Raw genomic sequence first — 17,818 nt, forward strand, 5'->3', positions numbered from 1 at the left:
AATCAAGAGAGCCACTACTTTTGCAAACAGATGGACACCAATCAAGTAATTGTGATTCTTTATGAAAATATTTGCTCCTGGGGTGTGAAGACCTTTGCAATCACAACGTCTTTGTTAAAAAAATTGTATTCATTTCTGATGACAGTTTTTTTCTTTCACTTAAATGTGGAGTAAACTGTAGATCAGTGGTGGGGAAAATAGAAATTTAAGGCAAAAACATATAAATTGCAAGGGTGAGTGTTAAGGCTTTCTTCCGGTGAAGGAGAGGCGGACCAAAATGCAGCGTGGTTATTTCGATACATGTTTAATAAAGTGTCAGTGTTCAGACGTCTGTCTGTCTGTCTGTCTGTCTGTCTGTCTTACAGCATCTGAAGAACTCCCCTCCAAAATCTTGACTGTTTTCCTGGCCTGACACCTCTCTCTGCTCCCTGAGGTCATCGCCAGCTCAGACGACTTGGACCACTCTGCAAAACACAACCAGGACAGGTAGAATCACTAGAGATGCATTGGGAAATGGATTAGTGGAATCTTTACTTTATGGGTATTGTACTCGTATATGGGTATGTGGCCAAGGTAATGTCAAGTTAACCTGTCTAAATACCTATCGTCCCGTAGCATTCACATCTGTACCATTGAGAACATCTTGACTGGCTATATCACTGCTTCGTATGGCAACCGCTTGGCATCCGACCGCAAGGCGCCACAGAGAGTAGTGCGGACGGCCCAGTACATCACTGGGGCCGAGCTCCCTACCATCCAGGACCTCTATACCAGACGGTGTCAGAGGAAGGCCCTAAGGCCCTAAAACTTGTCAAAGACTCCAGCCACCCAAGTCATAGACTATTCTCTTCCGGCGCCGACAGAGATGGCCGCCTCGTTTCGCGTTCCTAGGAAACTATGCAGTTTTTTGTTTGTTTTACGTGTTATTTCTTACATTAGTACCCCAGGTCATCTTAGGTTTCATTACATACAGTCGAGAAGAACTACTGTATATAAGATCAGCGTCAACTCACCATCAGTACGACCAAGAATATGTTTTTCGCGACGCGGATCCTGTGTTCTGCCTTACAAACAGGACAACGGAATTGGATCGCATGCAGCGACCCAAAAAAACGACTCTGAAAAAGAGGGAAACGTGGCGGTCTTCTGGTCAGACTACGGAGACGGGCACATCGTGCCCCACTTCCTAGCATTCTTCTTGCCAATGTCCAGTCTCTTGACAACAAGGTTGATGAAATCCGAGCAAGGGTAGCATTCCAGAGGGACATCAGAGACTGTAACGTTCTGTGCTTCACGGAAACATGGCTCACTGGAGAGATGCTATCCGAAGCGGTGCATCCAACGGGTTTCTCCACGCATCGCGCCGACAGAAACAAACACCTTTCTGGTAAGAAGAGGGGTGGGGGTGTATGCCTTATGGCTAATGAGGCATGGTGCGATGAAAGAAACATACAGGAACTCAAATCCTTCTGTTCACCTGATTTAGAATTCCTCACAATTAAATGTAGACCGCAATACCTACCAAGAGAATTCTCTTTGATTATAATCACAGCCGTATATATCCCCCCCCAAGCAGACACATCGATGGCTCTGAACGTACTTTATTTAACTCTTTGCAAACTGGAAACCATTTATCCGGAGGCTGCATTCATTGTTGTTGGGGATTTTAACAAGGCTAATCTGAAAACAAGACTCCCTAAATTTTATCAGCATATCGATTGCGCAACCAGGGGCGGAAAAACCTTGGATCACTGTTACTCTAACTTCCGCGACGCATATAAGGCCCTGCCCCGCCCCCTTTCGGAAAAGCTGACCACGACTCCATTTTGCTGATACCTGCCTACAGACAAAAGCTAAAAAAGAAGCTCCCACGCTGAGGTCTGTCCAACGCTGGTCCGACCAAGCTGACTCCACACTCCAAGACTGCTTCCATCACGTGGACTGGGACATGTTTCGTATTGCGTCAGATAACAACATTGACGAATAAGCTGATTCGGTGTGCGAGTTCATTAGAACGTGCGTTGAAGATGTCGTTCCCATAGCAACGATTAAAACATTCCCTAACCAGAAACCTTGGATTGATGGCAGCATTCGCGTGAAACTGAAAGCGCGAACCACTGCTTTCAATCAGGGCAAGGTGTCTGGTAACATGACTGAATACAAACAATGCAGCTATTCCCTCCGTAAGGCTATCAAACAAGCTAAGCGTCAGTACAGAGACAAAGTTGAATCCCAATTCAACGGCTCAGACACAAGAGGCATGTGGCAGGGTCTACAGTCAATCACGGACTACAGGAAGAAATCCAGCCCAGTCACGGACCAGGATGTCTTGCTCCCAGGCAGACTAAATAACTTTTTTGCCCGCTTTGAGGACAATACAGTGCCACTGACACTGCCTGCAACGGAAAAATGCGGTCTCTCCTTCACTGCAGCCGAGGTGAGTAAAACATTTAAACGTGTTAACCCTCACAAGGCTGCAGGCCCAGACGGCATCCCCAGCCGTGCCCTCAGAGCATGCGCAGACCAGCTGGCTGGTGTGTTTACGGACATATTCAATCAATCCCTATACCAGTCTGCTGTTCCCACATGCTTCAAGAGGGCCACCATTGTTCCTGTTCCCAAGAAAGCTAAGGTAACTGAGCTAAACGACTACCGCCCCGTAGCACTCACTTCCGTCATCATGAAGTGCTTTGAGAGACTAGTCAAGGACCATATCACCTCCACCCTACCTGACACCCTAGACCCACTCCAATTTGCTTACCGCTCAAATAGGTCCACAGACGATGCAATCTCAACCACACTGCACACTGCCCTAACCCATCTGGACAAGAGGAATACCTATGTGAGAATGCTGTTCATTGACTACAGCTCGGCATTCAACACCATAGTACCCTCCAAGCTTGTCAGCAAGCTCGAGACCCTGGGTCTCGACCCCGCCCTGTGCAACTGGGTACTGGACTTTCTGACGGGCCGCCCCCAGGTGGTGAGGGTAGGTAACAACATCTCCTCCCCGCTGATCCTCAACACTGGGGCCCCACAAGGGTGCGTTCTGAGCCCTCTCCTGTACTCCCTGTTCACCCACGACTGCGTGGCCACGCACGCCTCCAACTCAATCATCAAGTTTGCGGACGACAAAACAGTGGTAGGCTTGATTACCAACAACGACGAGACGGCCTATAGGGAGGAGGTGAGGGCCCTCGGAGTGTGGTGTCAGGAAAATAACCTCACACTCAACGTCAACAAAACCAAGGAGATGATTGTGGACTTCAGGAAACAGCAGAGGGAACACCCCCTATCCACATCAATGGAACAGTAGTGGAGAGAGTAGCAAGTTTTAAGTTCCTCGGCATACACATCACAGACAAACTGAATTGGTCCACTCACACAGACAGCATCGTGAAGAAGGCGCAGCAGCGCCTCTTCAACCTCAGGAGGCAGAAAAAATTTGTCTTGTCACCAAAAGCACTCACAAACTTCTACAGATGCACAATCGAGAGCATCCTGGCGGGCTGTATCACCGCCTGGTACGGCAACTGCTCCGCCCTCAACCGTAAGGCTCTCCAGAGGGTAGTGAGGTCTGCACAACGCATCACCGGGGGCAAACTACCTGCCCTCCAGGACACCTACACCACCCGATGTTACAGGAAGGCCATAAAGATCATCAAGGACATCAACCACCCGAGCCACTGCCTGTTCACCCCGCTATCATCCAGAAGGCGAGGTCAGTACAGGTGCATCAAAGCTGGGACCGAGAGACTGAAAAACAGCTTCTATCTCAAGGCCATCAGACTGTTAAACAGCCCCCACTAACATTGAGTGGCTGCTGCCAACACACTGACACTGACTCAACTCCAGCCACTTTAATAATGGGAATTGATGGGAAATTATGTAAATATAGCACTAGCCACTTTAAACAACACTACCTTATATAATGTTACTTACCCTACATTATTCATCTCATATGCATACGTATATACTGTACTCTATATCATCGACTGCATCCTTATGTAATACATGTATCACTAGCCACTTTAACTATGCCACTTTGTTTAAATACTCATCTCATATGTATATACTGTACTCGATACCATCTACTGTATCTTGCCTATGCTGCTCTGTACCATCACTCATTCATATATCCTTATGTACATATTCTTTATCCCCTTACACTGTGTATAAGACAGTAGTTTAGGAATTGTTAGTTAGATTACTTGTTGGTTATTACTGCATTGTCGGAACAAGAAGCACAAGCATTTCGCTACACTCGCATTAACATCTGCTAACCATGTGTATGTGACAAATAAAATTTGATTTGATTTGATTCTCTCTGCTACCACACATAAGCTGTACCACTGAACAGCTCCTATCCCTAAGCTATAAAACTGCTTTTAATTTGTTTTATTTAACCTTTATTTAACTAGGCAAGTCGGTTAATAACACATTCTTATTTACTATGATGGCCTACAGCTAAATAGTTAGTTAAATAGTTAACCAATAGCTACATTGACCCTTTTTGCACAAACTATTTTGCCTCATCAAATACTGCACGCTGCTGTTACTGTATATTATCAATCCCATTGCCTAGTCACTTTATCCCTACCTATATGTACATATCTACCTCAATTACCTCGCACCCTTGCACATCGACTCAGTGCTGGTACCCCGTGTATAAAGCAAAGTTATCGTTCCTCATTATGTATTTATTCCTTGTGTTATTGTTTTTCTACTATTTCTCATTTTATTCTTTCTGCATTGTTGGGAAGGGCCCATTAAGAAGCACTTCATTGTTAGTCTACACCTGTTGTTTACGAAGCATGTGACAATTAACATTTGATTTGATTTGAAATGTGGTACTTAATACAAATGTGATGATTTGCATGTTGTTGCTAATGCTCACCAAGCATAAGTGGGTGGTACAGTACCTCTGCTTTTACTGCAGCCAAGGGGTATGTCAGCTGTGAAGCTCCGCTCCCCTGATAGGCAGTCGAGGGCGGGGAAAGAGGCTTGTAATGGCCTCAGGGAGGGATTAGATAGAGCCATGTTCTCCATGCTAGAGGAAGGAGAGCGCCTGTGTCTACGTGGCTGGTCCCTGGACAGACATGTCCACCGACGAGGACACTTCCTGCCCCACTGTCCCAGTCTGGAGCTAGCTGCCCCAGGGTCGTCATCCTTACAGAAGGAAGGATTCGCCAAACCCATGGCCCCACAGCCTCTCTCGTCCTGGGGGTCCAACAACAGAAAGTCATGGCTAGAGGCCCTCGACACATCCACATTAAAGGGCTGCCCAACCTCCCCCTCTTTGTCCTCCTCCATGGACATCTCAGGGTCGTAGTAGGCCCAGGGTTTGCAGTGGGAGGGTTCCAGAGAACCCTCTACAGCCCAGGTCCAGGGGTGCAGGGGAGAGCCACGGTGGGAAGGCCCGCACGACTCACAGGGAGTCTTGTCTCTGAGCCCTGCACCGCCCAGGTGAGGGAGAGAGTCATGGGGGCCAAAGCCATAACCAACCGGCCATAACTCGCCACCGTGATGCACCATGATACTCTGTACCTCCTCTTCCGCTTTTGTCTCGCCAGCCCCCCACCCCTCACGGCCACCGTCCTCCCATGTTCCCGGGTGCCACTCCAGTGGCGGACGGTGGCTGAGGGAGGTGTGGCCCCACAGCAGGGAGGGTGGGGTGCTGCGGTAGGCCTTGGGTGTGTGGCAGGGCGTGATGTCAATGTGGGGGAGGGTACAGCTGTTGGGTGAGTGGTGATGGGAGTGGTCAATTGGCCGGCAGTGTCCCAGGTGGGCTTCCTTCTGCTGCAGGCTGTCAGAGGCCGACAGTAGGGTGAGGGTGTCCACGGCCAGGGCGGACAGGACCTGCAGCTGGCCCAGCTGGCTGTCCAGCACCTGCAGGCTGTCCTGGATGAAATGGACCCTTTCAGACACCTCACCAATAACTACACCCATCTCCTCAGCCCTGTCAGGTCAAGGACACAGAGACATTCAGGGGAGTCACAAAAAGGGTATCTCTATGGCTATTGAAAACTCTATGGCTATCGAAATCTCAGTCTCACCTTTCTGCAGTGGCTCGGATCCTGTGGATCTGGCTGCAGAGAACATCTTGTTTTTTCTTGTGGAAATACGCTATCACACACCTATCCTCAAACTCATGAAGCCTCTTCAGCTCCTCTCGGCCGAGGTAAAGCTCTGACAGAGGGAGAGAAAGATTACAAACAAGTCCATATTTCAAACACACATACACTTACTTAGAAGTACTGTAGCATTTTCCTACCACGTGGAAATGCTTTGAATCAATACTGTCATAGAACAACAGCATAGTAGACTAAGGCTAAATTAGTTGTACTCATCCAAAAACACACACACACACACACTCACTAAGCCGACAGGAGTCCCTCTCCTTCTCAGACAAGCCCCTGTGTTTCCGGTAAATGGCGGTCACACACAGGGTCACGTGACTCAGGCTGATGAGGGGCGGGGGCAGCCACGGCTTCTCCTGATAGGTCATAATGTAACGGTAACGGTTGTACATCCACAGCTTTTTGGACGTGGACTTCATTTTAAAGTAGACATTGCTGTCAAAAAAAGATCCATAACAAACCGTAAAGCACTGAGAGATGCTGCAAAACCCAATTTGTACATAAAGCATAAACATGAAGACACAATCAGGCAGAGAAAGACAGATTCTAAAGACAATTTATATGTTTTAATGGAGGATTTTGAGTCCCTACTTGAGAAGGGCAAGGAGGACGTTGACCATGATGAGGTACTGGAAGAAGAGGTAGACGGCCTGGAGGAAAGGGTGGAGGAAAGCCCCGGGGGCACACGGCTTGTCTTCTGCACAGGCTGCCATAAACACAAAAGGGACAAGGGGTCTCAAATGGCACCATATTCCCATTGACTGTGGCCCATGCAGGAGTCACCCCCACAACTCTGGTGTTGCAAGCAACTCCAACCAATCGGAAGCACAACTGTAACTGGTCACTGGTTAGTAGTTACTCACCGTCTATTTCATCGGGGTACCCTTCTCCAAACATCATCCAGTACGGCTGGTTGACCACATCTCTGAGCAGGCTCCATGACGGAGCTTCGTCTGGAGACAAGATGGCCTTCCTGGACACCCCGAAACTCAGCAGCACGATGGCCATCATGACCACAATGTAAAACATGTTACTGGTCTGAGCAGATGGGTCGAGAACATAGAGGAAAATATTTTAAATTGGGCGATTCCACGCAAGCGGGAATGGTAAATATTTTTGGTTATCTCAGAGTGTTCTGGCAATTCTCACATGGAAACTTAATTGAAAGGAAGGATGTTTGACATACTTTTTTACATTTGTAACATTTTGTTTTTTTATCACGATAAAATGTTCAATTTTAAGCCCTTTTTAGAACTACAATGCATTCAGAAAGTATTCAGACCCCTTGACCTTTTTTGTTCCGTTACAGACTTATTCAAAAATTGATCAAATAAAAATACATCCTCATCAATCTACACACAATACCCCATAATGACAAAGTGAAAACAGGTTTTTAGAAATGTTTGCAAATGTATAAAAAATGTAAAACTGAAATACCTTATTTACATAAGTATTCAGACCTTCGCTATGAGACTCGAACTTGAGATCAGGTGCCTCCGGTTTCCATTGATCATCCTTATTTTTACACCTGTGGTAAATTCAATTGATTGGACATGATTTGGAAATGCCCACACCTGTCTATATAAGGTCCCACAGTTGACAGCGCATGTCAGAGCAAAAACCAAGCCATGAGGTCGAAGTAATTGTCCGTACAGTTCCGAGACAGGATTGTGTCGAGGCACAGATCTGGGAAAGGTTACCAAAAAATGTCTGCAGCGTTGAAGGTCCCCAAGAACACAGGGTCCTCCACCAAGTAAAGGGGTCTGAATACTTCCCTATGCTGTGGCATTAGGGCTGGCACAATTACCGTATAACTATGTAACCAACGGTTATGTATGAAGACCACCATGAAAATAAAATAACCGTCATAACTGTTTTCTCTTTTGTGGAACGAACAGCTGACTGAAGAAGAGATGGCCAGGCATTTGTGCGGTTGAGCCCGTTTCTGCGGTAACATGGACTCTTTACAACATAATGAAACTTTGTTGCTCCTTGCTGAAACAAGCCGAGGCTACGCCCCGCTCCCTGCAGCAGCACACCTAGAAATATATTGAGTAGAACGGGTTTGGAACATCTAAGCCTGGAAATTTGGCTAATAAACTCCCTCGCCATGGCTGGCTGGTAATTTCCATGGTAATCACATCACAAATCGCAAATCATAGGACATATTGATGGGTACACTTCCTGCTTTTATTTCCTGCTTTGATCCTATGGGTACACTCGCAATGGCCACCAGTACACCCATTATTCCATAATTTATTTGAATGGGGACGCCGGTTCTACTAATTCTATAATGGTGACCACGGTCATTTGGCTGACCAATAAATGTTATCCAAAATTCCATGACCGTCACATCCCTATGTGGCACAAGTCCGTTTTTTTTATCCTGGTGCTAGGGGTCACACAAGGGTGCACATTTTAGTTGTCCAAGCAACAAAATAAATACCCTGATTCTCATCAACAAGCCCTTGATTCGCGTTATCAGATATTTTATTGCTAGACTAGAACTACAATGTGCATCCCTTTGGGTCCTTATAAACCAGGGGTATTCAACTCTTACCCTACGAGGTCCGGAGCATGCTGGTTTTCTGTTCTACCTGATAATTAATTGCACACAGCTGGTATCCCAGGTCTAAATCACTCCCTGATTTGAGTGGATCAATGGAAAAATGCAGTGGAACTGGCTTTGAGTGTCACACTCTGACCATTATTTACGTTGTTTGTTTCTATGTTTTGTTTGGTCAGGGTGTGATATGAGTGGGCATTCTATGTTGCATGTCTAGTTAGTCTGTTTCTATGTGTTTTGGCTTGATATGGTTCTCAATCAGTGGCAGGTGATTGTCGTTGTCTCTGATTGGGAACCATATTTCGGTAGCCTGTTTTGTATTGTGGTTTGTGAGTTATTGTCTATGTGATGTTGCATGTTAGCACTCAGTTTCTATAGCGGTCACGTTCGTCTGGTTAGTTTGTTTAGTGTACTTCGTTTTTTTCCCTGTCTATAATTAAAAGTATGTATTCACACCACGCTGCGGTCTCCTCAATTTGACGATCGTGACATTGAGTTCTAGAGTTGTGTTTGAGGGCTATAGACCAAGATTTTAAAAACACTGGGCTGTGATTAGGTGGAGTTATGTATATTATTTAACCTTTATTTAACTAGGCAAGTCAGTTAAGAACAAATTCTTATTTACAATGACGGCCTACCCTGGCCAAACCCTCTCCTAACCCGGACAACGCTGGGCCAATTGTGAGCCGCCTATTGTGATACAGCCCGGGATTGAACACTGGTCTGTAGTGACGCCTCTAGCACTGTGATGCAGTGCCTTAGACCGCTGCGTCACTCAGGATCTCTATCACACTAACCCAGTAGGGTGCGCCTGAAATGGCTTACAAAAGTAGTGCACTATGTAGGGAATATAGTTTTGTACGTACCCTAGATGTTAGCCCAAGGAAGGAAAGGCTGTACTCACCATCTTGGTGATCATGGTGAGGTAGTGTCCAGCATGCTGGTTGACCGCTAGCAGGTCCAGCATCCGGACATACCAGAAGATGATGTCCAGGCAGTAGGTGATCCGCCCTGCCGTCCGGTAGGACCCGCTGTGCCAGCGCAGTGCCAGCCCCACCAGGAAGAGGAGGATGGCCAGGAAGTCAGACACGTTCCAGTACTCTCCGAACCACACCTTCAGCTTCTGACTGGGCTTCCTCGGCTCTGACATGAACACCTAACAGGCAGACAACCCACACATTTGTCACATTTACTGATTTTATTTGACCTTTTTTTTATCATAAAAAGCCAGTACACACATTTAGGCTGTGTCCCAAATTACCCCTATTCCCTCAAGGCCAATGGGCTGCATAGTAGTAAAGTAAAGCCATTTGTTTAGGGGCTGCTGTTGATTATCTGATTAGCCCTAAACTTCTAAATTAGAACTACATTTGACTCAACAATAGAACATGTAGAACTGTAGCTTGATCCAGCCATGGAATTGAAATCATACCTCTTTTGTCTCCCACAGCAATTCCTTGAATTACAATGGTGAAGTAATACAAGACATTGTGTATGCATGTATTCTATGACCAGAATCAGAAGACCGCTCACACCGAAAATAAAAGCCGATTTAATGGATGCCAGTGTTAGCCACTTTTCCTAATTAATTCACATTACATGTAGTCCATTCATGTTGAAGATAGTTGTATGTGATGGTAAAATCAGATAACTTTTGTCTGCATTTTTATTTATTTTTTGCCAGCTTTGTTTGTCTTGCAGCTACATATTTGAGTTGTACTGGTAAATTGAGACAGTGAAGTAGTAGGATTGGGATACTGTCGCTACCAGTGTGGTCGTCTGAAATTGGGGAACAGCTGTGGTAAGACAGTTTAAACAGAAACGCTTCTGCAGTAAATGAACATTCACAGGCTAGTAGTAGAAGTACACTGAGTGGGTGCAGAGTAGAGGTCTGCGCGGGACTGATTAATTCATCCCGCTCCCGTCCGCACCCGCAGCTTTTCATACCGCACCAACTGTCTGTCTCTGTCCGACTCCCACCCGTTACCGCAAGAACTGGAACACAAGTCTCGCAATGTGATTTGAGCCATGTAACGCAGATCACTTCCCAGCCATGGTCACTATAGGCAATATCAAAATGTGCAGAAATAACCTAAGAAATAGGTTAAATTAGCAGAGCTTCTCACATGGACCATTATATGAGGCTATACAGTCGTAGTTTGAAAAGAGCAAAGTTAGAGACTTTCAATTTCTCTTGAGCTACGTTTCATAGCCTACCTTTTAGGAGTGCGATGATTTTTAACGGAGACAAATACGAGCGTCACTGACATAAAGGCCACAAGATGTCACCCAATTATTTTCCAAACACTTTCACTGGCTGCCACTGCTCTTGCTCAACAAAAAAATCCCTCTCTCTCATCACAACTTTTGGGGATATTTTAACAAAACGATTGTGTGGTAAATTAGACGTTAGATCTAGAATTTGTTTTAAAAAAAATATACAAGTAGAAAAGCCTTAAGGTAAATGTAGATAATTTGAGTAAAGTAGTAATATGTTGGATGAGTGTGTTGGGGTCAAACACTTTTAGGAGGACGATTTGCAGGCAGAGACAAATAACTGGGGATTCAATATTAATTGAAAATGAAAACGAGCAATGGTAGACTGTGTGCGTGTTGCGCCTTTTCCATTTCAATGATGATCACATTTTTTGGATTGCACATCGACTCACTTGCCCTCCTTTTTTCCATCATAAATATTTGTTTACGGACACTGTAAACAAATATTTGCGCAACAGTCCCATAGCCCTCTAATGCAGAAGGAGTTTAACACGTTCTTTACTGCAATACTGTAGCAGTAGAGGTTGTAGTAGTATGAGTAGCCTACAGTAGTCTGATACTTTTTTAAAAACCTTTATTTTCTCAGGGAGTCATACTGAGACCAAGGTCTCTTTTACAGATGAGCCCTGAATTACAGAAATTAGTCAATTACAGAGGGAAACTGAAGTAGGTCTAGGTGGTTTGGTGCCTGATGTATTGTTGCCTATGGAAACTGTCTGCATCACAATGATGTCACAAAGTATGTTTTTTTATGGAATAATGGTGAACAGAATAATTCAATCAGTGTTTGCCACTGTTGTTGAACCATAGCCTATGACCATAGCCCCCCCCCCCCCACACACACACACGCACTCAGTTTTATCATTCCATTGTGAAACAAAAGGAGGCATCGGGAGTGCTTTGTGGGCACCTCAGAGCGGTTGAGTAGGCTGTTTGGTGGTTTCAACCAGATGGATTTAGGACTGCGCCGGACACCACAGAGCGTGCAGAGGTACTCTTTATTTAACTGATGTAGCTGGCAAGGTAACTACTGTTTGACTTAACAGAAGAAGAAGAAAAATGTTCCCAGAACTGAGCTAGTAGTGTAACTGACATGTAATATTCGCTAATGTTTCATCCCCTCTTGACTGAAGTTCAGTCTGAAGTGAATGAGCTAGCTAGCTAGTAGTTGCTGGAGGCTAGAGCTGAACTGGCTCTTCTGTCAGGTAGTTGTGTGTGTGTGTGTGGAAATGTTTTGTCCCATTTCAACAGAAGTAAATGAACTTGTCTCGTTTTCGTCAGTGGGTGTACCATTGGAGCTAGCCAAAAGGGATTTCAAATCTATAATGTTTGCCCCAATCAGTCAGTATAGAAATGTAATGTTATTGATCTGTCAGCTTCCTCACAGCTAATTTCCTACTTTTCACACAGACACGGTACAAACAGCTCGGCGTCACTGTCTTGGTGCACAGTCAGTACACTATGCTCATCATGTCTTAGCAGGATGAGATGGTGACAGGTGTCCCTGCGGGATCAGACAGCCAGAGAAGACCAGTCTGAATTGCAGTATATTGGGACAATCAGTGAATGGATATAACGTTCTATCTTGAGTTGATGGGTAGACTACAGTCTGGGATCTGGGAATAATGGTAATTTCAATTATTGAACCATTGATTCTATTATTGGATAATATAATGTATAAACGTACACCAAGGTAATTCTTTGTTATGCCTCATCTGAGCAGGATCAGATAGTGACCGGGGTCTCATCAGGGTCAGGCAGCCAGAGAAGACTAGTCTGTGGTGGAGCTGAGGTGAACTTTTGTAGATGCAATACTTTATTATCTCTATGCAGCGAACACTGGACAAGCAAGAAGCTGCATGCTATTTTAAGAGTCTGACAAATCTCACGTTGATTTCCAAACTGTATCAAGGGTTGATAGAGGCTTTTCCTGATGACACACAACAAGTAAAACAAAAATGTGAGGAAGACCTGGGAGACGCTACTATTGATGATAATGAATGGATCTAAGATATGTTAGAATGCCCAGTCATGGAGACTGTTCTAAGAATAAACTATAGCATTTATAGCGGCTAAGAAATGCATTGCTATTAATTTGAAGGATGGTTATCCTCCCACAATGTCACAATGGATGGCAGAAATGCCCATTTATGATTTAATTTATTACCAGATTAAGGGCACACTGTGCAACTTTCATAAGGTCTGGATGCCTTATATGGAATATTGTACGACAAAGGAGTCTGTACTGAAAACGGGCCCACGCCAAGGGAGATACCTATTTAGGCCATCTCTAGCTGCTGGGCTGCTCAGTCCTGGCACTGGGGGTCTGCCATCCTGTTGGTTGTCACTCTGGCCTTGGTCTAACACACCTGAAACCAATAATGAATGTTTCACTAAGATCCTAAAGCTGAGTGGGGTGTGTTGGGTTGGGGCGATGTAGGGTGGTGAACCCCTAGGGGCAGGACGAGGCGACCCAGCTATATTGGGTGCAAGTATGAAGAGCTCTACAGTACTATTAGGCCTACGATATGATTTACAGTGCCCTCAGTAATTCTTCTTCTTTTGGTTCAATGCTCAAAGTTTGGATTTGAAATCAATCAATGACTACGAAGTTAGAGTGCAATTGTAAATATACTTTAAGTATCAAAAGTAAATGTAATTGCTAAAATATACTTAAGTATCAAAAGTAAAAGTATAAATCATTTCAAATTCCTTATATTAAGCAAAGAAGGCGGCTCCATTTTCTTGATTACATGTTTTACAGATAGCCAGGGGTACACTCCAACACATCATTTACAAGTGATGCATTTGCGTTTAGTGAGTCTGCCGGATGGTAGTAGGGATGACCACGTGTTCTCTTCATAAGTGTGTGAAATTGGACCATTTCCCTGTCCTGCTAAGCATTCAACATGTAATGTTTACTTTTGGGAGTCGGGGAAAATATATGGAGTAAAAAGTACATTGTTTTCTTTAGGAATGTAGTGAAGTAAATGTAAAAAATAAAATGTAAATAGTAATGTACAGATACCCCAAAAAACTACTTACAGTAAGTAGTACTTTAAAATAGTTTTACTTAAGTGCTTTACACCACTGATTGTTGAATTGTGAGGCGGCAGGTAGCCTAGTGGTTAGAGCATTGGGCCACTAATCGAAAGGTTGCTAGATCAAATACCCGAGCTGACAAGGTAAAAATCTGTTGTTCTGCCCCTGAACAAGCCAGTTAACCTACAGTTCCTAGGCCATCATTGTAAATAAGAATTTGTTCTTAACTGACTTGCCTAGTTAAATATAAATTGTTTGTCAATTTCTCAGAGATTGTTACCACATTCAAAATGTGATAGGAACAACTTCCATCTGTCTGCTACAAATTGGTATAACTACACTTAAAAAATTAGGGGTTCTTCTAAGATCCCCAAAGTTCTTTGGAGAACATTTGGGTTCTTGGCACTGAACATGGCCCCAAAATGTTCTTCCAAGAACATTTTGGTAGTTGGTGGGGGATCTTGCAGGAACCTAACTGCCCAACTGAAACATTTGAATTTGAAAGAACAGCAGGTCTCGGCACTTACCCTAAATTGAGGAGGTCGTTACATTTCAGTGAAGTTTTGTCCCCATGTGATCTAAATTGATATTGTTTCATGATGATACCATCTATCTTTTCATATTTGTGCCCGTCTTTCTAAAACAGAAAATGGACACAATTCAATGGATATCAATCAACAAAGAGGTAATAAGAATATGTTGACGGCTAGCTGTATTGCGTGCAGATGACTGAACAGCTCGCTTTGGTGTCTGTGTCTGCAGGTATATAGACGAGGAGGCGTACAAAGGTATGTCTATTGGTATGTTATGCAGATCACATTTACCCTCCTCCTCCCTTACGTCTTCAATGAATATCCCAGAGGCCTCTACATTATGGACAAGGTATGTGTATTAAAACCATTATCAAAACAGTTTTTTTCATTCACAGTCACCACGAAGACCAAGGTGTGAATGCTGTTTTGTTAAATACCGTAATTTCCGGACTATAAGCCACTACTTTATTCCCACGCTTTGAACCTCGCGGTTTATACAATGACGCGGCTAATTTATGGATTTTTCCCACTTTCACAAGATTCATGCCGCCAAAAAACTGAGCACCATCACATAATGTGACGTAAATCGAGCGCGCTCAAACTTCCCAACATTCTGATTACGGTAGTAATTTTGTCACCCTCATCATGGCAAAGACACGGAGAAATGCATATGATGCAGCTTTCAAGTTGAAGGCGATAAATCTGGCTGTTGGAAAAGGAAATAGAGCTGCTGCACGGGAGCTTGGTCTTAATGAGTCGATGATAAGACGTTGGAAACAGCAGCGTGAGGAACTGACTCAGTGCAAAAAGACAACAAAAGCTTTCAGAGGGAAGAAAAGCAGATGGCCCAAAGTATTTGCAGCCACTCGACATCAGTGTAAATCGTGCATTTAAGGTGGCGCTCCTTGTTCAGTGGGAGGCTTGGATGACAAGTGGGGAGAAATCCTTCACTAAAACGGGCTGCATGCGAAGAGCAACTTATGGTCAAGTCTGCCAGTGGGTCCTGACAGCGTGGAGCATTGTCAAAAAATCCACTATCATCAACGGGTTTCGAAAGGCTGGACTGCTGCGTGTTGAAGGGGCAGCATGAGCTCAGCGGGGTATTTGCCTCCAGATGAAAGTGACGAGAGCGACAATGAAAACGATCCAACATCGGATGAAGCAATTCTGAGGCTATTCAACTCCGACACCGAAGGAGATGACTTCAGTGGTTTCAGTGCCCAGGAGGAGGAAGATAGTGATCAAGTTAATTTGTTTCAATGTACCGGTAGGCACCTGCGGCTTATAGACATGTGCGGCTTATTTATGTACAAAATACATATTTTTTAATAATTCAGTGGGTGTGGTTTATATTCAGGTGCGCTTAATAGTCGAGCAATTACAGTATCTGTATAATAAAAATTGTTCACATACCCTCCCTACAACCTGAAAAAAAAATAACCCCTTTCACTGGATCCTCAAAGGGGTTAATTTCTTTAACTACCCCTTTATTATTATCATATTATTAATAATATGCATAAAAAGAAACAATATTTTAGTTGTCAGTGTTAATGATTTTAGTGGCAAAGCAGAATGAAAAAAATCCAAATATGAACTCCCAGCAGAGCCCCAAGTCAAATGGATGTTTCCTCTGGCGTGTTGATGATAATGTATTGATGTTCTCCGTATCCATAGCCAGAATGATTTTGTAGTGAATGGTGATCTAACAGGTTTCCTGTTATATTCATCAGAGGTGTAGGGAGGGTGAAGTCTGTGAATCCAAAATTGTATTATTATACAGATGATTAACAAAACATGCACATGACAGTATTCATACCTTGGTTTTTGTGGTTATGTGAATGATAATGGTTTTAATACACATACCTTGTCCATAACATTATGGCTTATGGGATATTCATTGAAGAGGGAAGGGAGGAGGAGGGTAAATGTGATCTGCACAATAACAAACCAATACCAATTGACATACCTTTGTTTGCCTCCTTGTCTGTATACCTACAGACACAAAAGTGACCAGTTCAGGCATCTGCACCCAATACAGCTAGCCTTCAACATAATCTTATAGCCTACATATTCTTACCTCTTTGTTGATTGATATCCATTGAATTGTGTCCTTTTTCTGTTTTAAAAGATTTGCACAAATATGAAAAGATAAATGGGTATTGTCATAAAACAATGTCAATTTAGATCATATAAGGGACAAACCTTACCTTAAATTGAAAAGATCTTTACTTTTTTTTCAGTTAAGTGTCTGCACCTGCTGTCCTTTTAGAATTCAAATCCAAATGTTTCAGTTGGGCAATTAGGTTCCTGCAAGAACCCTCACCAACTAAGGAGGTTCCTTGATGAACCCCACCGCCTTTGGGGTTCTTGGAAGAACCTTTTGGGGGCAATTTTCAGTGCCAAGAACCCTAGGGTTCTTCGACGAACTTTGGGGATCTTAGAAGAACGCTTGTTGAACCCATAATTTTTGTTGAGTGTACTTTGAAGTTTGTTAAATACCATTACTTACCAATACAGTTAGTAGAAAGAAAACACATCTAGCTACCAGAAAAAAACTGCTGAAAAACAACCCAACAAGCACATCAATCAGCAACATTTGTTGTAATCTACTTTTTGAAAAGGTACAGACTCTTCTGATACAGACTTTTTTTTAAATTGTCTGAAAGGTTAAACACTTTGATGTTTGGAACAACTTCAAATGTGACATTTGAGAAACGTGGATGAACGTCTCATTCTGATGTGAAACTGTGAGAGCTGGTAGAAAGAATCACTATGTAAAGTCTAATGCAGAGTAGGAACAGTCTATTATTGTGGGGGTCTGAAGAGATTCTCCAGTAGTGCTCAAGAGCCAAAAGTGGTCCCAGAAAATTGCATACTACATCACATATGTACACAACGTCATTGCTCTCTCTCTCTCTTGCCACTTGCTAGCTGTCACTCAAATGGCAAGGGGCTGAAGCTCATTAGCTAGAACTCTAATTGCTAGGGGGCTTACCCACGTGTGGGGAAAATGTAGGGATAATGGCACTGCACAGCCACCAGTAAACCGTCACTTTCAAACTAGGGATTTTGTGGCTAATTGAGGTAAGACTAATTCCGCTCATAGATTATGCATGTATGAACTACACATTAACCTATCCAGCCCAAAGCAGGAGGTTTATAAAATACTTGTTAGTCACCAAAGTTCCAGCGCATCTCTTTCAGTCATACAAACATGATGTCAATAGATGTATCGGTCTTGATGAAATGAATGATAACTG

General features: G+C 43.8%; 1 protein-coding gene and 1 long non-coding RNA gene across 2 annotated transcripts in view; one reads left to right on the plus strand and one right to left on the minus strand.

Annotated features, from left to right (window-relative positions):
* Positions 1-17,818, minus strand: part of LOC135513647 (transient receptor potential cation channel subfamily M member 7-like) — an 81,925-nt gene that overhangs the window by 17,831 nt on the left and 46,276 nt on the right. The window contains 7 exon segments of the mRNA XM_064936509.1: positions 364-464; positions 4,923-5,959; positions 6,057-6,189; positions 6,379-6,575; positions 6,732-6,846; positions 7,004-7,178; positions 9,611-9,862. Of these exon segments, the coding sequence (XP_064792581.1) occupies positions 364-464; positions 4,923-5,959; positions 6,057-6,189; positions 6,379-6,575; positions 6,732-6,846; positions 7,004-7,178; positions 9,611-9,862 (2,010 nt within the window).
* LOC135513575 (uncharacterized) lies at positions 11,893-13,042 on the plus strand. The gene is made up of 3 exons (XR_010451560.1): positions 11,893-11,974; positions 12,394-12,611; positions 12,707-13,042. It is a non-coding gene; the product is annotated as an uncharacterized LOC135513575 (long non-coding RNA).

Source organism: Oncorhynchus masou, chromosome 25 (assembly GCF_036934945.1).
Source record: "Oncorhynchus masou masou isolate Uvic2021 chromosome 25, UVic_Omas_1.1, whole genome shotgun sequence".
Taxonomy (NCBI): domain Eukaryota; kingdom Metazoa; phylum Chordata; class Actinopteri; order Salmoniformes; family Salmonidae; genus Oncorhynchus; species Oncorhynchus masou.